We start from the raw sequence: 24,635 nt of genomic DNA on the forward strand, positions 1-24,635 counted from the left end.
ATTCTAGGTTATGCATTGTTCAAGAATTCCTGGGCATAAATCTATAGGGTTCCTTTACTGTCCCAGTCTGGGTTTGATCCCAGATTTCAGGTTCCTACATTGGTGGACTGTGGATTCATTCATAGTCTCATAAGTGAGTGCTCTTCTCCAGCTCACCAAATGCCCAAGTGGTGATGGGGGAATGCTTTAAATTCCCCTAACCCCTGGCAATCCCTCATTCTTCTGCCTTCCATGCCACCTCAGCCTGGGCCCAGACATACGCAAACTAGCCTTGGTCCCGCTTGATTGACAGTCCAGCCTGTACTGCCGGTCAAGTTCCTCCATGAAACGGACCTCAAGGAAAACAAGAGCGTTTTTGCAACCGGATTGTGGTTCTTCAGTCGGTTGGAGAAGTGTGGCTTAATGGTTAGAGCGGCAGACCCTGATGCAGAGGTCTGGCCCGGGACCAGGGTTCGATTCCCGCCTCGGCGGCTCTTGGACTCCATTTCCTCGGACCTGTTAATTCTCGCCTCGGTGCCTATTCCAATCATGGAGTCCCACTCTGCGACTCTGGGCAATAGCTTGCTTAATCTCCACAACGGCCCCATCAGCGCTGTGGATGCCTGGCTTCACCTTGGGGGTGCCCAGGAGTGGACACCTCACAGGGAAAGCCAGAAAGGGTTCCACAGCGGTATGAATACAGCGCTACAAGGCCTCCGGGTAGAAGTGCGCTATATAAATACTCTACATTTACATTTACATTTACATTTGTAGCTTGGTTTCAGTGGCACAGCGAGCACAGGACCCATGTCGGGGCGTACCCTTGGCCGCTTTGGGTGGTACATCAGACACACAAAAGGTGATGGGAGGAATGCTTGCAATATGTCCAACCACTGGCAATTGTGTGGGGTAGCATTCTAACCCATCGTCCTCTTGCGGACTATGCCACCTGAGTTTGGACCCACCAATATGCAAATCCGTCTTGACCCTGCCCCAATAGGAAGCGTCCAGTCTCAAGCTGCCAGGCTGGGGTCTCCCTGATTGGGGACGATCAGCTGGGTGTAGCTTGGCTCCAGCGGCACAATGTGTACCGGATGCAAGTCTGGGCATGGCCAGGGTAGGTAAGTGTCCATTTTATCTGTTCTGTGTTTGATGTTGTGTTCTAATCCTGGGTTTCGCACTCTTATCCTGGTGGTCTGTGGATTCACTTAGAATTCCACACATGCGTGCAATTCGCCAACTCACACCAGCTCCTGGAACGCCTCCGGGACCTATAGCAATGTCTGTGTCAAGATGCCTCCCTCTGAAGCAACTCCAGGGCCTGTCGCGGAGTCTGTGTCTAGCACTTTCAAAGCCTATCACAGGGCCTTCTCTAGCACTTCCAGGGTCTGTCCCAGCGTCTGTGTCTAGATGGTGCACTCTGGAGCACTTCCAGGGCCTATTACAGTGCCTGTGTCTAGCACTTCCAGGGTCTGTCCCAGCGTCTGTGTCTAGATGGTGCACTCTGGAGCACTTCCAGGGCCTATTACAGTGCCTGTGTCTAGCACTTCCAGGGTCTGTCCCAGCGTCTGTGTCTAGATGGCGCACTCTGGAGCACTTCCAGGGCCTATTACAGTGCCTGTGTCTAGCACTTCCATGGTCTGTCCCAGCGTCTGTGCCTAGATGGCGCACTCTGGAGCACTTCCAGGGCCTGTTACAGGGCCTGTATCTAGCACTTTCAGGGCCTATCACAGTGCCTGTTTCTGGCTCTTCCAGGGCCTGTCCCAGCGTCTGTGCCTAGATGGCGCACTCTGGAGCACTTCCAGGGCCTGTTACAGGGCCTGTGTCTAGCACTTTCAGGGCCTGTCACATCGCCTGTGCCTAGCACTTACAGGGCCTGTATCTAGCACTTACAGGGCCTGTATCTAGCACTTACAGGGCATGTATCTAGCACTTTCAGGGCCTGTCATTGTGCCTGTGTCTAGCACTTTCAGGGCCTGTCACATCGCCTGTGCCTAGCACTTACAGGGCCTGTATTTAGCACTTACAGGGTCTGTATCTAGCACTTTCAGGGCCTGTATCTAGCACTTTCAGGGCCTGTATCTAGCACTTTCAGGGCCTGCCACCTTGTCTGTGTCTAGATGGCGCCCTCTGGAGCTCTTCCAGGGCCTGTTACAGGGCCTGTATCTAGCACTTTCAGGGCCTATCACAGTGCCTGTGTCTGGCTCTTCCAGGGCCTGTCACATCGTCTGTGTCTAGATGGCGCACTCTGGAGCACTTCCAGGGCCTGTTACAGGGCCTGTGTCTAGCACTTTCAGGGCCTGTATCTAGCACTTTCAGGGCCTGTATCTAGCACTTACAGGGCCTGTATCTAGCACTTACAGGGCATGTATCTAGCACTTTCAGGGCCTGTCATTGTGCCTGTATCTAGCACTTTCAGGGCCTGCCACCTTGTCTGTGTCTAGATGGCGCCCTCTGGAGCTCTTTCTTGAATAGAACCAGCAGTGTTGTCTTTATCCCGCAGTGCGCTCTTTTCAATAATCCCTTCCACTCCCCCTTGTGTGTGCGTTGTATTTGGAGCCCGCACAACACCGCGCCCCCGGCTGGGCCATGTGGCCGGTCCCTGCGCGCATTAATACCCCGGCACGCTGCCTCCTCCCGGATTGGCCCTGGCGGAGTCGTTCCCCGACACATAACAATGTACATTTTCGTCGGAGCCCCCGAGTCGATGTGCTTTCCGCGCATTATCCGTCTTCATGCGCCTCTCGGCGCTGGTTGCGCGCCCGCCGGTGTTTGCAGAGACAATAACGCGGGGAATGACATTCCGGCGCCGCAGATTGCTTCCGTGGCGCGCCGCCCTTCCCAATCATTTCTTTTTCTCCATTGCTTTCTCACTTCGTGAACTCGCTGTTTTGAATTACAAATTTGTCCTCGCGAGGCGGGGGCGGGGCAGGTTCCATCAGCGTCTGCTTGGAGCGCTCCCTGTAGCGCCTGGAAGCCCGGGGTGCGCAGACCGACCCTGCGGAGAAATACATTTGTTTTACAGGTTAAAGGAAGTAGGGGAGTGAAGCTGGGGACTTTATTTTTCTTTTTTTGGGGGGGCGGGGGGGTCTGTGGCTTAAAGGGGTCACCCAGTGACTGACGTCACAATAGGTGTCCAAGCTCAGGCAGACGTCAACAAACAAGGCGCTATTATAGACTCCCTGTTGGTGGCGAGTGTTAGCAAAGGTGAAATAGGCAAAGCGAACTGTGTTTTTATGGTGGTTTGACACTGGGTGTCCCCTTAATGGATGGGCGGGGCCGTGCGTGGGGACTCTGCAGAGTGACTGTGCTGAGGCAGCCAGGGAAGGCTGGAGACCTTTTTAGTGGGTATGTTAAGTCCTGCTGGAAAGGTTAGTGATGGAGAGTGGACAACAGAACTGAGACAAGCCAGAGTAAAACTGGAGACCTTGCAGACTGAGTGTGTCAAGGGCCAGTGCTCAATTTGAGGCGGTGGTTTCCGGTGCTGGCACCAGCACTTAATTATCAAGGCCTGCACTTATGACAGACTGCCACACAGCGGAGCTTTCTGTCCACGTTAGAGAAGAGCACAACAAGGGTTGTTTATAATATTAACTAAATATTTATTTGGATTACTGATGCCTGCGGTCCAAACCATTCCTATAGCTTCGGGGGCTGGGAATAGTATACAGTGCCTCACTTGTAGGAGTGTGATTGTCAGTTGTGGTGGGAGGAGGGTGGCTCCTCTGGAAGAGACAATGGCACACTGCAGTGTCCTCCTAACAATGGTTCTGGTATGTGTAGGTATATATGTGTGTGTGTGTGTATGTATGTATGTATGTATATATGTATATATGTATATATGTATATATATATATATATATATATGTATATATCATTCCCGTGAGCAAGGTCAGAGTGACCTGACCGAAACGCGCAGGGCAATGTCAGCAACTGTTTAATAAAACCGCCTATCACTGAAAACAAGTCGAGTGAGTGCCTTCTTCCTACTCTCGCTTTGGCGAGATAATTGTTTATATATATATATATATATATATATATATATATATATATATATATATATATATATATCATCACCTTAAACATAAAAACTGAGTGAGAAGAAACCCCCGGAGTGCTGATTTATTGCTCCTGCAATTAAAGGAGCTTGTATTTGGATATAGATAGATCGATATATATGGATATATATGGATATATTTTACAAATTAAGCAGTGTCAAGGCCCCTGGGATAGAGTGGCCAGGACTGTACAGAAATATCAATATTAAAGCATGAGCCCTTGCAGAGAGTGTCTCGGTCTGAATGGATTTGGGATTTAGAACTGGACAGTACTGAACATAAAGACAAGCTGGAGACCTCGCAGAGAGTGCCTCAATCTGAATGGCTCTCGGATAGACGGATTGGAGAGGACCGTACTGAATCGCCAAGAGTGTTTCTCGGTCTGAATCTCCCTTGTATAGACAGAGGGTAGTATTAAAACATCAAAAGTAGAGTTGGCGACCACGATGGGATCTTGATGTCGACACTCTAAATGGGCCCAAGGTAAACCGGGCGGGCATCGTAGTTAGAAGACCTCGAGAGCAGAGCTGGCGACCACGAAGGGTCATTGTGCCGAAAGCAGACATGAGAACTTCTCGGCCCAACCAGTGCCTTAAGTCCCCCACAGTGTTAGACTTGGTCTCCATGCACCCCTCGCTCTGTACATCGCACCCCTACTCTGTCCCCAGCTTTACTCTTGATTTCTAAGATAGCAGACCACCTCTTTGTGGTCTCCAGCTTCACACCTGGTACTGCTGCTCATCTCTCTCCATTGATTTTTTTTTTGTTGCTTTCCTTCTATCCAGTATGGACATCACCCACAACTATTGTCCCGAAGCTCCCCTCCTCCTCCTCTGAGTGAATCACTTCTCACAAAGTTATTCCCCATTCCCCCCCCCACCCCCTCCAAAATCACTGAGAGGAAGCCTGCCCTGGAATCTGATCTGCCAGTTTGCGGCCCCAATCTTGTGGTGCATGTGATGGGCAAGCTTTGTTGGTGCTTCCTGGCACTATGTGCCAGCGCTGCCTGACTTGTGCACGTATAAAAAATGCCAATTTGAGCGCACCATGTCTTGGCAGTGCTCCAGGGACTGGCTGCTCGTGCGAGGGCAGTTTCCTGTACTCAACCCCTTCAGTCTGTGGCCTCTCAATGAATCAGTAGATTTGTTGAGTGCTTCTTGTCACCTGTGAGGGTATGCAGGTGCTGGCAGGGTCCAGTTGAATAGCTGAATAGCCAAGTCCTCAAGGACTTTCATAACTCTGAAAGAGATGGGGAGGTCTGTAGATGGTTCTCAGCTTAGGATTCTGGCAAGGTCTCCATTTGAGCGTGGAGTCTGGGCCGGTCTTTCTCGTGCCCCTCTAATGCACACTTGTCGTGCATTGCTCTAGGGCACACCTGTTTCTTTCAACCAAGCAGGGCTCGAGTCGGGGTACCACGCAGGTAAACGGCGTCCCCCCACTTATTTTAAATTATTTTACCGGGTGGACGCCGTCCCCCCTGCAAAGATGCCCTTGCTGAGGAATCGTGTATTCTTGCCAATAACTGCATGCGAAAACACAACAAATATAAAGACGGAGAGGGAACGCCCCGCGGTCCCACCTCTGACTGTTCCCGATAGAAGCTGTAGTTACGAGCATAGAAGCACATGGGAAGCTATTCACAAAAAAAACGCTACATCCCCTCCCCACTCTTCGCCTGGGAAGGGCTCTTTAAACAGCCTACAGGTACGGCTTTTTAAGTTTTTAACTAACTCAATAATGTGACAGGCGTAGGTGGCGTATGTAATGCCATGTTAACAGATGTATATAGGACTGCTCATATAACATTGCAAGAGTTGATTCTACACCCCGCAAAACACCCTTGGGTCCACAGTGGTAGGCTGCCTGTGAAATTACAGAAATATCTTTTGTTTTTTATTCTTTTTCAAAATACATTTTCAAATAAAGGCTCTCTTCACTATAGGACTAATTTACATAGATGTGTTTTGGAAGTGCAGATATGTGTGAAAGGAGTGCTCTAATTTTTTTCCTTTCGTGAGGTCACTTCCAGCTGTGACGTCACGACATGTCTTTGAACATCCCCCACTTCTATGTTTTTACCTTTCGTGACGTCACTTCCTGACGTGACGTCACTTCCTGTATTTGAGCGTCCCCCCACTTCTTTATTTAGGACTTGTGCCCTGCAACCAAGCACATGTCGGAGGCACTGATGATTTAACACCGAGGCCCCCAGTGCCTGTCCGGGGGTAGTGGACACTCGGACAGAGTTTGTTTCCCCCTTCGTGGCTGTACAGGTCTTTTTATAGGTGAAAATAACCTCTTAAAACCCTATCTTTACATGTTTTTGGTAAAGAATGTCTTATGGACAGGCACTTACTGTACTTTACCAATATTTTGTAGCGCACAGCACTTTGAAGGGTTTCTACGCACTAAATGATTTTAATGCGCTCGGAAGGATGAAGTGCTGACCTAGCCCGGCAGGGTTCCAGCTCCAGATATGAACATTACGTGTAGATTCTGTGGCAGGGACATAACCTGCTGTGTTCTATTATTAGAGCCTGCCTCGTGAATCGCTGCCTGTTCGCCAGGGCCTGCCCGGCGGTAGCTACTAATTTAAGACGTTAATGTGAGGTTATTTTTAGTTTAAACCTAATAATGTGAAATCATGGAAAGTGTCCGCCGCCCCCGCCTTCAGTCCAAGCTCAGCTGACACTTTGCAACATTAAGAAAGCGCTGGGAAGTCCCTTGGTCAGTAATTAGCGCGCTGCCTTCTGTTCACCTGCATCAAAAGGTAGAGACACTGACTGACATCCCTTGAAAGAACGTCACCCTCGGAGCATTGTCCAAGAACACACAAAGAATCTGTGGAATAAACGGTGCAGTTGTGTGGGCGGGAGAGACCTTTAACTGCTGAATCAGGGAGGGGCTTTTAAAGGTATAGGCAACTTTATGCATTGGGTAGAATTGGGAAGAACGCTTGGTCAGAGGATAGCTCAGTGGGTTAAGACTCTTGCCCTAGATGTGTGTGCGACAGGGAGGTCCCTCTGGAAAACATAGGTGCTATTAATTTTAGTGAAAAAAATATTTTTAAATATTCTCTCTGTAGCGTGAGCTTTATAAATGATCAGTGTTGTTTTTAAAATCCTATAAATCTGGCTCGGCTGTTATCTACGGGTTACATATACATGTATTTGTTCCTTCAGCACGGGGCTGACTCGTTTTTTTCCCAGTAAATAATTGGAGATTTTCGGGTTTGATTTTAGTCTGGTGCGGTCTGCGGCCCTGCTCTGGTGGAAACCACAGGATTCAGGGAATTAGCCAAGACTGCTCTACCTTGCAGGGAGACGCGGGAAATCCCCAGTGACAGGAAACCACCTAAAACGGCCCTGTCACCGCTAGGGGAGGCACCCCCTGCAGGCAGAGCCACCTGTCGGGAAACTTCAAGAAGGGGCCTTGTTATGGTTCTCTTCCTAAATGGACCTTGTATGGTGATCTTCCTGAAGGGGCCTTGTTATGCTTCTCATCCTGAAGGGACCTTGTTATGCTTCTCTTCCTGAAGGGACCTTGTTATGCTTCTCTTCCTGAAGGGACCTTGTTATGCTTCTCTTCCTGAAGGGGCCTTGTTATGCTTCTCTTCCTGAAGGACCCTTGTTATGCTTCTCTTCCTGAAGGGACCTTGTTATGCTTCTCTTCCTGAAGGGGCCTTGTTATGCTTCTCTTCCTGAAGGACCCTTGTTATGCTTCTCTTCCTGAAGGGACCTTGTTATGCTTCTCTTCCTGAAGGGCCCTTGTTATGCTTCTCTTCCTGAAGGGCCCTTGTTATGCTCCTCTTCCTGAAGGGACCTTGTTATGCTTCTCTTCCTGAAGGCACCTTGTTATGCTTCTCTTCCTGAAGGCACCTTGTTATGCTTCTCTTCCTGAAGGGACCTTGTTATGCTTCTCTTCCTGAAGGGACCTTGTTATGCTTCTCTTCTTGAAGGGACCTTGTTATGCTTCTCTTCCTGAAGGGACCTTCTTAAGGTTATCTTCTTTTGGGTGTCCCTCTTGTACTGCGCATGCAGCTCTGCTGCCGGTGCATGAACCCATCGAGCTGTAAGTGGCTGTAAGAGACTTTGGCCTGCAGGCTTCTGACCAATGTATGCAAGAGCGTGTCGATGCCTCTCGAATTTGTATAGAATTTGTGTTTCAATTTTTTTTGTTGAAATTTATAAATAGAAAAAAATACATATATTATGATAACTGTATGTATTATACAATTTGTATAGAATTTAAGGGAGGAATCCGTGCATTTTGTAACCGCGTCCTCTGTAGTCGGCCTTGCAGCGATAAAAGCATCACGTGGAACATTCCGGCGCGTGCACCTGGGACATTCCGGCGCGTGCCCTGGCAGTGCCAGGTGGGCAGCAGCTTTTCCGGCGTAGGGGGGGCGCTCCTGAGGCTTCCCTATCCACTCGCCCCGCCCCTCCGGTGGTGGGGTCTTTGTCTGCCTGTCATTCCAGGGGAGGGGGGTAGAGGGGCTGATTTTCTCCCCCACCCTCTATTGATCGCTGCCCTGCTGGATAGAGATCACTCGGTGAGGAGGGGGCGCGGAAGCCTCGGCGAGAGCAACTGGCGGACGACTCTGAGCTGACATAGCGCCTCGAGACCCGCCCTCGCACATGTCCTGAGCAGCTACCCGGGGTCGTAGCTGCCGCATCTTGGGCCTCGAGTGGAAGTCACACCTGGTGGCCTCGAGTGGAAGTCGCACCTGGTGTCCTGGGCATTCAAGGGAGCTTGGCGCTCACCTTTGGGCATCGACCTGGCACACAGCGCGCGCTCCGGGCCTTAAATGCCGCTTACAGCCCGCGTCTTGTGCTTCCAAGGGAAGTGGTACCCGAAGAGCGGCACGTGCGACTGAAGGGATGTCACGTGCGCCGGGACTCCTAGCCCGAGACCCGGGCATTCGCCCCAGCGCTTAGCCCTCGTCCAGGGCACCCACGGTGACTTCTGGTCCAGGCCCTGGGCTTGCACGTGAAGGGATGGCACGTGCTGTGGCGATGCGAAGGGGCCCCTAGCCCGGGCTTTGGCGTCTTTTGGAAGTTGTTGCTGAGACCTGGGCATTCACTCTAGCTTTTAACCCCAGACTGGACAGCCAGCGCTCCAGGCTGGGGCCCCTGGACGCTGACATCAGGGGCCAGTGCACCTGTCTGGGGCCCCTGACATCAGGGGCCTGCACAGCCAGCGCTCCTGGCTGGGGCCCCGGGACATTGAAATCACTGGCCTTGGTAGCCAGCGCGCCTTGTTCGTGCATCCTGCGGATTCACTCCGTGGACAGGACACTAGCTTCGGACCCCCGTGGATTCACAGAGCCGTGGCCGCCTCAGACGACGCACCTGCTTAGGACCCCTGGATATTCAAAGATCCGTGGTCCGGGGCTGGACACCCACCGAGTCCCCCGGGGGCCCCTCGCGGAGCTTGATGTGAAGCAGAAACTTGCACGGTGTGGCTCGTGCGTGCTGCAGCATCTGTGGGGGCCACAAACACCGTTTGTGGTACCCGTGACCCTCTGTGGGTGCCGGGAGTTTGGCCGCGAATATGGGAGGATTTTCTGGGCAGGTACAGTTCATATTGATTGGTTTGATTACCCCCGGGTTTCACCCACCCACGCACGCTCTGCTACTGCCAGGATCAGTCACCGAGCTGTGAGGGCATCCTACCCACCAGATCAGACAGCAGCATAGCGCCCAGAAGAGGGGTGCACATCTGCCCAGCGGCTGCTGCACCCACTCGGGGACTTATGCATGGGGTGCAAGTCTCCTCCTTAGATTGGCGGTCTGTGAATGGGCTGGTAGTTTCATCTGTAGGGTTAGATTCGTGGTCTGTGGATTAGTTTCACCTATAGGATTAGATTCGTGGTCTGTGGATTAGTTTCACCTGTAGGGTTAGATTCGTGGTCTGTGGATTAGTTTCACCTGTAGGACTAGCTCTGCGGTCTGTGAATGGGCTGGATGTTTCATCTTTAGGGTTAGATTCGTGGTCTGTGGATTAGTTTCATCTGTAGGGTTAGATTCGTGGTCTGTGGATTAGTTTCACTTGTAGGATTAGCTCTGCGGTCTGTGAATGGGCTGCAAGTTTCATCTGTGTGCTTAAACTCGCGGTCTGTGGACGGGGCACCTGTGAATTCGTGAACGTATTCGCATATTTCGTTGTTGTGGTTCCAGTTCTGGACGCTGCACGGGTCTGCTGGTTTTATTTTCAGTCAGGAGTTGTGAGTGCAGCTCCGTGCTCATATCTCGTGTTTTGTGGGAACTTTGTGTTTCTGCGCGGGAGGCCGGCCTTGGCTGGACCAGACCCGTGGCGGGCTCTCTCCGAGGCGGGATAATGCGGCGCTTGTTCTGCTGCGGGGGCCCGACGGGGGCCGGAGACACTGGGAACAAACCCTGCAGAGAACACAGTGCGGCGGGGCGCGCTGGGATTGGCCCCCGAGGCATAAAACGGCGCGGACACCGGGGGAATGCGAAGACGCGTCCTCAGAGTAATGCTGGCCGTTGTCAAGCAACCAAAGCACCCCCACCCCTCTAGAGTTTTCAGTAGGCCCCCTCAGCCTTTCCGCGCCAGCCTTATGTCATGCACACTAATATAGCGGTACAACCCCGCCCGGAGCACCAGGCGCTTTGTGATGCGGGTTTTAAATGTGTTTATACCCGAGGAACAGGTGAGTGAGTTACCACGAGGGTCGTCGAGGGAGGGGTATATACGACAGATTTTCTTGCCGTGACGCCTGCTCTGTCACGGTCTGGAGCAGGGCTTTAAAGTGGGGTGAAAAAACTGGGGGCGTCTCTCAAAGGGGCGTGGCCAATGTAATTAAGGGCGTGGCTTTAAAACACTTAAGCTAAAAATCTGTGCATAGTATAGTGCGCCGCCCAACTAGTATTTTGCGGTTTCCGTCATTGCATCCAGATATATGATACAAGTCACATCAGACCTACAACAAGTCAGGACTATTGGCTTTGTCAATGGCTGTTAGTTGCATAAGATAAATAAGCTGCAACTAAGGCTTGTATATAATATTGAAAAAGCTTCCACTTGAAGCCCTGATGACACCATGACAATGTTTCTGCTCCTGAGTTTCAAACAGAGAAGGGAAATAAAAAGAGAAAATGACTCTCTTTAAAGGATTTCCCTTCCCCTACAACGCTCAGCTGGCATGACGTCATGCTGTAACTTCTCCACTAATGAGAAGTGAGCAGTGTGAGCAGCGCACACCGATGTGCCTGCTGTCTCGAAACAGGTCTCTATCAGGCTGTTTTGCACCCTGGCACTTTTTTCTAGACTGCAGTCCGGAAAAAAACAGACCTTGTGTGCCAGGGCACAAAACAGAGCCCGATAGGGACCAGTTTCGAGGCCCCCTTTAACAAACTGCTGGTGCTCAGACCCGGTAAGACCCAGCCCACTTAAAGCCCTGCATTGCACAGTATTTCCAGATGAACCATACAACCTGTGTGGGTGTCAGCCCACACAGGTTGCAGATTTTGGGAGCCCAAGCCAAACTAATTTTGGGGGGGCCCTGTTCTGAATAGCTTTGAATTTATGTTCCAATTTCAGCTCTTTCTTGCCCTCTTTGGTCACAATCATCCAAATTCTAAATGTGTTTACATCTAATATTCAGCGATATTGACGTGTTTTTTCAATATTGTAACACAGAAACTGCTCACTAATATTACTGCAAGTATTCTGTCACACTCCCGTTTCTCATATGGGAGGTCCTGTTTTGATCTGAAATAACTTTTTTTTATGGATATTTCATGAAGGTTTCTCTGTAAAATGTCTCCAATAGACTGACCTGGTCAGTGTACCCCCACTTCTAGAGGCCTCGTATGGAGAGCTGGCCGCTTATAGAGGCCTCTTGGCTCTGTTAGTGGCCCTGGCTGTCGCACTTTGGCTTCAAGGAGGCCTATGGTTCGTTCAGTGACGTGCTGACGTCAAGCACCACAGCCGATGGGTGGGGCTGGAGGAGAATTTACAGTATTTATTGGAAGGGACTCCGCAACCTGCAACAATGACCTCTGACCCCACAGGTCCTCCTCAGATCCCTGGAGCTCAGTGCTTTTTGGGCTTTAAGGAGAGTACAGTGCGTTAAGTGATGCTATGATGTCACACACCTGAGGGTGCGTGGCCTGAGCATTTAATGTAACCATAGTCACTGAAATTATGCGGCAGGGGAGGGCCAAATTAAGAGGCAGGTTTGATAAAAGTAGGTAGCAATAAAAGGCAGATTATGCTGCATAATACAGCACATTTTGGGATAGTATGTCATTATGATGTCATTTTCACACTTCTTAGCACTGTCTGGGAATAGGTTGCACCTCATTGGTACCAGTTTAACACCTAAATATAGCAATAAGCAACTGAAAAGTGACCATTCAACCTTTGTAAAGAGCCTTCCAATGCGTAGCAACTCTTGTTGCTGCGTTTCTAGTGACTTTTAAAGCGCTAGAGGTAAGAACTTATTTTTGTGTGAAAATTCACAGATTATGCCGCAGATTGTGGATTATGTGGCAAATTCATGATTATGCAAAAAAATCAATCCAGCAGAATTTTTAAAACACTGCTATTCACCCATGAGGTAATCCAGGCGCTAAGGGCGATTCTGCTCGGGTGGAATCGGTTGTACAACCAGATCTTGGGTCCCTTTCTGAATTCCCAAAGAGAGGGTGAGGTACGGAAGTGGAGGGGGAGGCTGTTCGAGGTCTTTGCAGTGAGGTAGGAGAAGGAGCGTTCTCCACTGTTGCTTCGGTGGATGTGTGGGATGTGAATGATGGAGAGAGGCTGAGCACAGGTGTCTGGAGGGTTGGTGGAAGCTCAGGCGGTGGTTGTATGCCGGTCATTGGTTGTGTAGGGCTTTGTATCCGTGGATCAGAATCTTGAATTTACATCTTTTGTGGACGTGATATGGGTCCATTTGGGGAGGTCGAGGATGAGTCTGGGCACTGCGTTCTGTACGGTCCACAGTCTCTCCAGGAGGGGAGTGGTAATTCCTACATAGAGTGCGTTGCCGTAGTCCAAGCGGCTAGTGACGAGGGCTTGAGTGATGGTATGCCTGGTGCTGACTGGCAGCCATTACAAAAATGCCTCACAATTGCATAATTCCAGTGTCCCGGATTGTAAGGCACTCAACAAGCTTCAGCGATGACCTCTGACCCCAGGGCTCCTCCATCAGAGTCCCCACCTGGAGCTCTGTGACGTTTGGGCAGATGAGACAATTTAATTTCCTGGCGCTTTGCAAGTTCCAGGCGTTTGAGATGAGATAATTAATAAAATGTCAGAAGCGCTTATAAAAAAGGGTCCAGCGCTCTTGAATGCTCCCCCCTCCTAGGACTTGTACTGCCTGATGGATGAGGGCCGGCATGTTTCAGGCCCTCAAGAGGCGGCCTTTCATATTATTAACAATAATAATATTGAACATTTACACCCAAGCTCGCAGAGGCCTGTCTGTGGGTCGTGAGCCGCCCTCCCCTCCCAGCAGGCACATTCAGTCTTTCACAATTAGTGGTTTTTATTTAACAGAGTTTTATATAGCGCAAACTTGACCCGAATCTGGTATCCGAGCGCTTTACATAGTATCAGTTGCGTTACATGAGGACGCATTCATTTTTGTTGGGCACGGGGAGATTAAGTGATTTGCACAGAATCACAGGATGTTCAGCATCCTTTCCGAGACTCGACCCCAGTTCCCCCAGATTCAAGGTCGACCGCCCTAGCCTTTAGGCCAACTCCTCTCCCCAGTTAGTGTGAGTGGAGGGTGAGAGGGTGCCGGCGCAGTACCATACTGGGCAGTATGTAGGCAGACACAACAATTGAAAGGGGGCAGGAATGTTGTCAAGGTGAAGACCAGGCCTGTGGTTTGCACATTAAGGACCGTCCTGTGGGCTGCGAGAAGTACAGGCCAGTGGGGTGGGCATAAAGTGGTGTGCCCACCCCACTGGCCCCATGAAGAATAGGCGTGGAGTGCAAATGAAGAACAGGTGCGAGTGGTGCACAAGAAGACCACGCCCGTCTGTGTGTGGTAGTAATCCATATTCCTTACCCAGCTCCTCCCAGTGCGGCCTTACGTTCCGCTACCAGGTATAGCCACTGGAACTAGAAAGTGTGACCCGGTCATGTCGATTTCACTAAGGTGGCTCCACGGAGAAGTGAGAAGCCGCATGAAGTTTGCATGCATCATCCACAAAGCTATCTGGGAACACCAAACTAACTTACCCATTAAACCCAGATCTGTGACTGAGGGTGAATGTTTTGCCATTGTGCAACATTCCATCCATCAATTGTTGTTTTTGCATTTGTCACCCCGAGTGGGACGGGTATGCTCAGACGTGCGTCCTGTGCTCTCATGCCACTGGAATCAAGCTATCCTAGCTGATGACGGCTGATATACAGAAACCGGTCCTAAGATGCTTGATTCCGGTCCAGGGAAGACATGGCTTGGTAGTTTGGGCTGGACTGTTTCCATGAGGCACAGGGTCAAGACTGATTTGCATATGGCCATGTCTGAACTGGGGTGGTGTGCAAAATAACGATGGATTCATCCCAGATCTGTGACTGGGGGTGAATGTTTTGCCATTGTGCAACATTCCGTCCATCAATTGTTGTTTTTGCATTTGTTACCCAAACACTGACCATCTCAGATAGGCAACGCCCCCTGCGAAGCAAGAGCAACCTCTTACCTGAAACACCAAGATCTAAGAAAACAAAAACCATAAGATGGTCCTTCTCTGCTGGTGCTTGGATCTCCACCCTACCAGCCCGCAGGGAACCCCTTCCTAGGTCACCTTTCAGCATCCTTTCCAAACTTCAGCGATAAGCAGGACTATTGCCGGCACTTTAGAAATGCTACCTTTTCCAGTTCTTTTGATGTCTCATCATCTTATCTTTATTCTCTTATAATCTTTTATATTGCAAGATCTTATATAGTTGCAGTCCGTTCCGGACTGCGAAGCCACAGCCGCCCTGGCAGTTTTGTCAGACCAGCCCCCGCACGGTGCATAGTGAGCGAGCCCGACCACTACAAGGGGAGTTTGTGAGGGGGAAGGGGTGCAAGTATGAAGCACTGGCTTTCACCAGGAGTCTGGAAACGAAAGTGAGTGGGTTATGCTAGCTTGCTGCTCTTGTTACTGGGGTCTGACATTGCTGCACCGCTGCAAAACCCAGGGAAATGCCCGGTTTGGCCAGTCCGGCCCTGGTTGAGGTGTTTTTATAGAGTTAGGCAAGCCACTGAAATCTTGAGCCAGAAGCTTGTCGCTCAGCTCTCGGTTCTCTTAGAACCTCGAGCCTACAAGGACCTGGGCTTTCACAGGAGGTGATGTGGCTACCTCTGCCGACCATGTTGTAGCATGGGGGACCACCTTGAATGCCGGCCTCGGTTCAGCACCCAGTGAATCAGCAAATCTCCCTGTGCCCCACCCCCCCAAAAATAATGTAGAATGTGGTCTGTGACTGTTGTAAAGTGCTCTTGTGTTCATGCACATGGCCTGCTGTGAAAAACTGGCCAAAACTAAATGTGGGTTCTCTCTGCCATTTCACCAAGCATTGATCTTTTGGTGTCAGAAACAGACAGCATCTAGAGGAAGGGTCTTCAAACTGGGGGCCTCAAGTGATCTCAAGGGGAGAGGAGGGGTGCCTGGCTCTGGCCAAAAACAGCATTATGCTGATAACAGTGCTTTGTTTTAAGCTGAAAAGAATGAGTGACTTTACTGTAATGGGCCATCACTAACGTGTTTTGTCTTTTATATCCTGGCTGGGAAAAGGTGTCAAAAGGGAAAAGGCTCCAAATATTCTTTGAAACCCCCATTTTACTGGATAGTTTTACACATTAGTAAGACCTTCCTGATCAGAATAGTATGTTTGGAAATCTTGTATTTGATTGCAGTTTTAAAATGGGTAACCAAACTAAATTACAATGTTTAAATAAGTCTAGCCCTAATATAACATCGCCAATTTAATTGCAAAATTGTGAAAAATTCTGAGGGGGCCCCAGTATTTTTTTTTGTTTAAATAAGTCTAGCCCTAATATAACATTGCCAATTTAATTGCAAAATTGTGAAAAATTCTGAGGGGGCCCCGGTAATTTTTTTTCCCCCACTGGGGTGTGCAGCATTGGAGACCACCAATCTAGAAAGTGAGTTGCAAAGTGTGAAACTGCAAGGTCCTGGTTGTGTTGTGAAAACTCAAAAACAACAGTTGATGGACAGAAGGCAGAACAATGTCATACATTCACCCCAGTACAGAGATCTGGGCCTAAATCCATCGTTTTGTTTGTTCACCACACCACCCCAGTTCAGACATGGCCATACGCTAATCAGTCTTGTGCCTCATGGGAACAGTCCAGCCCGAACTGCCAAGCCAGGGTCCTCCCTGGACTAGGAACAAGCATCCTAGGACCGGTTACGGGGTTTCACCCCTCATCAGCCAGGATAGCTTGACTCCAGTGGCATGGAGAGCACGGGACTCGCGTCTGAGCATACCCGGGGTGAAGAAAGCAAAAACAGTTGATGGACAGAATGCATTTGTGTTGTGTAAATTACCACTCTGACGTCAATAAGGGCTCTGTTCCTTTTCTACGGCATCCTTCATGTAGTATAACTTTAACTATCGCTTCACAAAAGCCCCCTGCCCGCAAATCACAAACTCTTTCCCCAGAGCAAGTGGTTTCACAGTGAGACAAACAGCTGTCATTCTTGGAAAGATAAAAGGCAGGGTTGGCCCTGCTGTGATAAGCCCCTTGACACCTGGATTGATCCCACATTGTCGCAGCCGGTACATCACCAGGGCTAATTTCCCGAGCTGGCTGCAAATATTACATCTCTGACATTTCGGTCCCCGTTTTCCCCTTATCTGGAAAAGACAAACTGCTCTTTGTTTCCCAGACAGCCAGACCAGATGTGTCGGTGACGTGTGGGGCAGGTAACGCCGCTCCGAGTACTCCATACAGCGCCTGGTTTCTTATCAGAGGTGATTTGGCAGATAGCGCCCTGATCTAAAGGTCGAAAATGCTAAATGTCATTTCAGATGAAACAAATGAGCTTTGTCAATCAGCGCTCCGCCTGTGTACGACAGTCCCTGCCTTTACTGCGGCCCGCCCTGCCTTTTACTACCTCCAGACCGCTGACTCTGAAACGTCTCTGTAGCTCAAATGCTTTCTTTTATATTTAATTACGAATTGTGAATAATGTCACCCTTTCTGACCCGCGATGGCCCTTTTTTGTGCAAAGACAAAATATCAAAATAAAATGATGGTGGGCATTCTAGTGCCTGGTGGATTCTCGGGTGGGCCTGGGTGGTAGGCGCTGTGGGTGTAGGGAGACAGGACAGTTGTTTCCACGACTGTCTGGCACCAGCTGTGGTAAAGTTCTCCAGGTCCAAGCTACAAAGATAGAGGATGGCTCGGGTTCGCTTCCAGATCTAGTATGGCAGGTATTATTAAGGCAGTGCTTAATTTGTGTAGGAGCCAGGCCCTTCTCAGGAGGCCTCTGCAGCTTGCATCACCCATGGCCACCTGCCAGGGAAAGTACCAATGCAACTACTAACCATCACACGCCTACGTGTGTGATAATTGTCTATTCCAGGACTCCAACGTTGTCAAAATGGCTTAGGCAGCAAGTATTAGTTGGATTTAATGTATATTGAAATATTAAACACTGCTGTTGGGCTCATTTAAAAATTAGACAGACAGCATCACCATGTGGTGAACTTTCAGTAGTACCGGTTTTGAGAATTGAGTTCCTTTTCCGAACATCGGTGAACACTGGCTGAAATTAAGCACTGATTAAACATAACTGAGGAGAGCCTAGTCTGGATTATTAATTCTTCCAAATGAGTGTAATCTCAAGCACACTCAGGTTATAGTAGATTGAAAATTAGACACTAAGAAAAAATGTAAACTTCTAACCTCGATTGTTTCCATTTGTGTAGTGCGCGACCTGCCACCAGAGTGGCATTGTAGGCTTCTAGTGTGGCCTGCAGATGGCTCAAGTGTGGTTTTGAGTTTTACATCACAGGCAGTGTCTGGTCTCGCATGTGTAGGTGCTGTGTTAGTAGGGTGATTGTGAATGCCCCTCTGTTAGCTGGCTGTGCCGGTTTTGGTTGGTTGCGAGTTTATGATGGGTGACAGCCGGGCCTGCACCAGGCTGCAACAATCCGTGCACATGCCGGTTGTGGAACAGAGCCGGAGGCCGCCAAATCCCTGCCAGGGGCCGCCACGCAAATATGTATCGATCCTCCGAGGTTTGTTTTTATTAAGGATATATATTTGCGTGGCAGCCCCTGGGGTTTGGTGGCCCTGTGCAGGTGCACAGCTTAGCGCCTGTGTTCATCTTAGAAAAAGTGAAATGGTAGGGCATAGAAGCCTCCTCCCTCCTTGCTATGCACCTGGTTCTGGAGCACGTATACTTGGGGTTCACCATTGCACACCAGTGAATGTCTGTCTGTCCTGTCTCACGCGCCTGCAGCCCGTGGCCTGGCGCTGCGGCTGCACTTGACGCCTGTGCTAGTTTTCTTGGTTTCTTCCTAACGCGTGCCCTCTCTTCCCGCAGCCGAGCCTCTGAACACCGCATCCCCATGAACTGACGGAGCGCCCGGGGCCCGTGAGGACCTGCCCGACGTGGGAGGATGCCGCCGGCGGCTGGCAGCATGCCCGTCCTTCTGCCAGCCTTGCTGCTTTGCTTCCTGGCGACGTGGGCACGAGCAGACAGTAAGTACCCTCCAGTCTCACACCCCTGTGCACGTGCGCCAGGCGCTCAATGGATGCTGAACATATGCTTTTATCTTGAATATTCATTCACTGATTCCATCCTTCCACCGCCATTTTGTGCACCAGCTTGCGTGCGCGTGCCCACACTTTAGGAGGGTCCCCACTGGCAACCACCGTGGCTCGTGCGCGGGTTTGCCCAGAGGCAGGCTCTGTCTTAAAAAGAGAGGCCAGCAGGCACAGAGGTAGGGAGGACACTCAACCAGGGGTCCCCTAGCAGGGACACACCCCAGGCCCCCCACCCAGCCCAGGCTGACCCCTGGGCCCCCCAAGCATGAGTTCACCCCTGGCCCCTACTGGGCCCCCCAAGCACCCGCTCACCCCTGGGCCCCCCAAGCACCCGCTCACCCCTGGGCCCCCCAAGTACCCGCTTGGCCCCTGGGCCCCCCCAAGTACCCGCTCACCCGTGGGCCCCCCAAGCACCCGCTCACCCGTGGGCCCCCCAAGCACCCGCTCACCCCTGGGCCACCCGCTCACCCCTGGGCCCCCAAGCACCCGCTCACCCCTGGGCCCCCCAAGCACCCGCTCACCCCTGGGCCCCCCAAGCACCCGCTCACCCCTGGGCCCCCCAAGCACCCGCTCACCCCTGGGCCCCCCAAGCACCCGCTCACCCCTGGGCCCCCCAAGCACCCGCTCACCCCTGGGCCCCCCAAGCACCCGCTCACCCCTGGGCCCCCCAAGCACCCGCTCACCCCTGGGCCCCCCTTAGCACCCGCTCACCCCTGGGCCCCCCCCTAGCACCCGCTCACCCCTGGGCCCCCCCAGCACCCGCTCACCCCTGGGCCCCCCTAGCACCCGCTCACCCCTGGGCCCCCCCAGCACCCGCTCACCCCTGGGCCCCCCCAGCACCCGCTCACCCCTGGGCCCCCCCAGCACCCGCTCACCCCTGGGCCCCCCCAGCACCCGCTCACCCCTGGGCCCCCCTAGCACCCGCTCACCCCTGGGCCCCCCCTAGCACCCGCTCCTCCCTGCGCCCCCCTAGCACCCGCTCCCCCCTAGCACCCACTTCCCCCTATGGCCCCCAAGCAACTGCTCACCCATGGGACCCCAAGCACCCACTCATCCATGGCCCCCCAAGCACCCGCTCACCCCTGGGCCCCCCAAGCACCCGCTCACCCCTGGGCCCCCCCCTAGCACCCGCTCACCCCTGGGCCCCTCTAGCACCCGCTCACCCCTGGGCCCCCCCAGCACCCGCTCACCCCTGGGCCCCCCCAGCACCCGCTCACCCCTGGGCCCCCCCTAGCACCCGTTCACCCCTGCGCCCCCCAAGCACCCTCTCACCCCTGGGCCCCCGTAGCACCCGCGCCCCCCTAGCACCCGCTCCCCCCTGGGCCCCCCTAGCACCCGCTCACCCCTGGGCCCCCTAGCACCTGCTCCCCCCAATCCCCCTTGCGGCCCCCAAGCACCCGCTTACCCATGGGCCCCCAAGCACCCGCTTACCCATGGGCCTCCAAGCACCCGCTTACCCATGGGCCCCCAAGCCTAGGGTCCCTCATGGGCAGGGCACAAGTCGTAAAATAAGATGCGGGGGGGGGGGGGGACTAACCAAGTTGGGTAGTATACAAGTGACATCATGGTGCATCACAGCACAACACAACGGCATCGCAGAAAGTGACATCAGATCTTAACACTTCTCACACATGTTTTGCAGGTCTATCATGAGGGCATTTGAGAGCCCTGAGATTCTGCATCTGGGCTGTGCCAAAAAATTAGAGCATTGAGATTCTCCATCTGGGCTGTGCCAAAAAACCCTGAAGCAAAATGTGGGCCTCAGTTCATACATTTTTTTTTATTTTAACTCTGCCACAAAAAAGTTGGCAACAAGGAGAAACGTAGCAATAAATCTATTCTGCATAATTGATTGCAAAGTCTGCATTTTAAAATATCTTATGGGGTTAAGGCACTTGTTGCAGAGATACTTGTGTACCCAGTAAATCCCAGGGAACAATAATAATTGTACAGTAAATGTGATGGGTAATGCAGTTGCTGGAGAAGATGTATTTTCTCTAGTCCCAGTTTTGAATCAAAGTAGCAGAGGGTTAATGTGTCACCTGCAAGCACATCATCTAACGCGCAGACGACCAGTTTCTTTTTATTTTATGTAACTAGGTAAGTGAGTTATTCCTTTTAACACAGAGATACTTTTGTTACTCTCAGTTCATACATTGTAATCCTTCTACCAAAATAGCAGTATTTGAATTGTTAGTTGTGTAAATACTGGAACAGACTAACACATCTGACATTCTTACCGTGCATGCATAGCTCTTACATTTAAGAATTGAACAAGGTCAAATACATGCCTTTCTTACGCATTTCTGAAGTGATGATGATGAGCTGTGAGCCTGTGTGTCCCCTCCCTTGCATTTGCATCTAGGTGTGGGGCTCTGGTAGCTCCCGGTCAGGATAGTGGACAAAAGGAGCCCAGCTGGTGTCTGAAGCAGCAAAGCCCCCTCTATGCCTGCAAGTTGCTGCTCCAAACGAAAGCAGACATGGTGCAGGCGCTGCTGAATATGGACTGATTTGCATATGTCTGGGTTCAAACTGAAATGGCGTGGGGACACTGGCGTAACAAAACTTGGTGGGGCCGCCCTGCAAGGCACGTGGAGGAGCTCTTGCTGGACACAATCATGAGCTATCCGGCCCGAAAATGTGCTGTGGGGGGGCCCTGGAGCTTGAGGGCCCCCCCACCGCATGGTGGGGGCCTGTTACACCACTGCTTAAGCAGAAAAACAAAAGAAGGAATTTAGGCCCAGATCTCTGTACTGTGGTGAATGTATGTAATTGTTCTGCATTCTGTCCATCAATTGTTCTTTTTGCATTTGTCACCCCGAGTGACGTGGATCCAGTGCTCTCCATGCCACTTGGAGTCAAGCTATCCTGGCTGATGAGGGGTGAAACCCCAAAACCGGTCCTAAGATGCTTGTTTCCAGTCCGGGAAGGACCTGGCCTGGCAGTTCGGGCTGGACTGTTCCCATTGGGCGCAGGGTCGAAACTGATTTGCATATGGTTGGGTTCAAACTGGAATGGCATGGGGAGCAAAAAACGATGGTTTTAGGGCCAGATCTCTGTACTGGGGTGAATGTATGACATTGTTCCTCATTCTGTCCATCAGTTGTTCTTTTAGCCCCCCTATGACCACAGCATGGCATGGGCGTGAGCCCTTGTCCTGGGCCTTCTAAGCTACTGTAACTTAATCTCCTCTGTTCCCCCAAAAAACAATCACCGGGGCCTGTTAACTTTAGAAGCAAGCAGCTTGATCATGAAAGTGGGACCACATGAAAGCCAGACCCTGAAAGCTCTGCTCTGGCTCCCAGGAAATGCCAGGGCCATGTTCTAGCTTTGGTTGAACATTCTTAAAGCGCCTTGAGGCAAAGCACTTGTCCGCTCACAGAAACTGGCAGAGTCCTTCACTCTCCCTCACCTGTGGTCCTTCAAGGGGATGAAGGGGGTGGGGACACACACACACACACAAGGTGTAGGGACACACTCTGGAACACCTTGAACTGCACACACTTGAGTTGTGAACTCACCTACATGTGGAAGAGGAGTGGGGGGGGCGCAAAGATTTTCAGGCACAGTTTCTGTCTTTCCAGTTGGTTCCAACCTCCTCTCTTACGGTAACCTTTTTTTTTTTTTTTTGAAGTAGCCACAGAATAAACATGATACACTTGTTATAACTTTATAATATATTAAATGGAGTGTACCTCAGCCTTCCGCCGCTGGGAGGAGGGTGGATGAGGAATTGCACATTTAGCTCTGACTAGTGTCCAGGTGTGTCCAGTTGTGTGTTCACGCTCCGTTGGTGCATGCAGATGGTCTTTTGAGCACCGTTGTAGTCACTGCTCTTATATTGTAGAGGGGGAGTACTGAGCCTGCAGAGCTCCACAATGCACTGGGTAAAGGGCAACTTATCATGGCCGAGGGGCAGGGCATAGTGCCAACCAAGCCTCCCATAGCAGGGGAAGCTTCACCTGGCCTAGGTTGTTGAATGCATTACAGGGTTCAGAAGTGCACGCCTTGTGGCTTTTACCTTTTCCATGATCTTTGGGGTTGGGGTTGGGGTTGAAGAAAATTGTTAATTGGACCCCAAGCGCAGGTTTCTCTGATTTACTCTTAACTTGAGGGTAATTGCTTAAGTTGAAGATTCCTTCTTCCTTGATCGACTTTAGTTGTTACAAATTGCTTTTGATGGTTGCTCTCTATGATTTTTGTCCTGATGATGACCTAATGAATTAATAGAGGTCGAAACGCTGTTGACGCCTTCCTTTGGCAAATTAATAGGAAGCATACATTGTGTCTTGTTCTGTCATTAGACAGACTTCTTTTGTGTTAGTTTCCCCTCTGCCATTGTTTTATAAATGTTTTACCATTTAATTATTGTGGGTACCTTACTTTATTAGTTCTAATTTCTCTTTAATTTATTGTTGGTGATTGATTGTATGTGGTGTGCTCTGAGTATTTTTTTGAAAATGATTCCCAGAATCATTGTTTCTATAATATTACCTCAAAGGGTGGCTTGGGTGGGAGTATTTGAGATGCTGTGGCCAAAGATATGGGTTGGGTATGAGAATTCAAGATGCTGTGGCTCAAGGGGTGGGCTGGGTGGGAGCATTCAAGATGCTGTGGCTCAAGGGATGGGCTGGGTGGGAGCATTCAAGATGCTGTGGCTCAAGGGATGGGCTGGGTGGGAGCATTCAAGATGCTGTGGCTCAAGGGGTGGGCTGGGTGGGAGCATTCAAGATGCTGTGGCTCAAGGGATGGGCTGGGTGGGAGCATTCAAGATGCTGTGGCTCAAGGGATGGGCTGGGTGGGAGCATTCAAGATGCTGTGGCTCAAGGGATGGGCTGGGTGGGGGCATTCAAGATGCTGTGGCTCAAGGGATGGGCTGGGTGGGAGCATTCAAGATGCTGTGGCTCAAGGGATGGGCTGGGTGGGAGCATTCAAGATGCTGTGGCTCAAGGGATGGGCTGGTTGGGTGCATTCGAGATTCTGTGGCTCAAGGGATGGGCTGGTTGGGTGCATTCGAGATTCTGTGGCTCAAGGGATGGGCTGGTTGGGTGCATTCGAGATTCTGTGGCTCAGATCACTTGGTGGAAAGGGGGTGTTTCGGTGCCACGCAGTGGGAGCCTGAGTAATTAGGGGTGTTGCAGGTATTTCGGCTCAGAGTACAGGTTTCTCAGGGGCCTGGTCTCTCTGAATATTGGTCCCTCAGGTCTGGGGCAGTCCCCAGGAGAGCTCAGCCTCATCTTCCAGATGTTTCTCCTCCTTCTACTGCTCGGCCCGCTCATTTGAGTGCCTTGTGCAGTCCCTGAGCCTCCCCTTGTCCCCCTCTTCCTTGTCCCCCTCTTCCTTGTCCCCCAGGTGTTGTAGGTCCTGCCTGGGGAGGGCCTGCAGGCTTCTCTCCCTGCCCCTCAGCACCCACCGGTATGGTATCTGAAGGTGCTTTTCAACGCCACAAAAGCGCTTACGCAGCTTCCTGTCTTATGCAGCTGCAGCCAGGAGATGATTGAATTTTCTGGGTGACCTGTGCGTCTTCTGTCAGGGTGACTGCGACGCTCCTACTGCCTGGCGCACTCATTTGGCACATTAACACCCCCCTTCCCGGCTTAGTCTACCACTCTTTGCTTCGGTCTACCGCTCTTTAGTTTTCTCTAGATGTCAACCTTTGGTTTACCCTGGTGATGATTGGTTTACTCTACAGCTCTTTGGCTCGGTGTAACCACCAGCCATTGATTTGAATTTGTGTAACTACCGGCCATTGGTTTATTCTACTGTTCCTTAAGTTGGTATAACTACGGCTTGGTGTAAACACCGGCTATTGGCTTATTTTACTGGTC

The 24,635-nt window shown here is 51.2% G+C and overlaps 1 protein-coding gene across 4 annotated transcripts in view; it reads left to right on the plus strand.

Annotated features, from left to right (window-relative positions):
* The window catches only part of PTPRF (protein tyrosine phosphatase receptor type F), a 761,542-nt gene that overhangs the window by 371,523 nt on the left and 365,384 nt on the right, over positions 1-24,635 (plus strand). For all 4 annotated transcript variants that reach the window (XM_078660336.1, XM_078660567.1, XM_078660486.1 and 1 more), the window contains one exon: positions 18,584-18,741. In XM_078660336.1, coding sequence (XP_078516462.1) covers positions 18,660-18,741 — 82 coding nt within the window. In that variant the 5' untranslated portion in view covers positions 18,584-18,659. The remainder of the gene's footprint in view (positions 1-18,583; positions 18,742-24,635) is intronic.

Source organism: Lissotriton helveticus, chromosome 1_1 (assembly GCF_964261635.1).
Source record: "Lissotriton helveticus chromosome 1_1, aLisHel1.1, whole genome shotgun sequence".
NCBI lineage: Eukaryota > Metazoa > Chordata > Amphibia > Caudata > Salamandridae > Lissotriton > Lissotriton helveticus.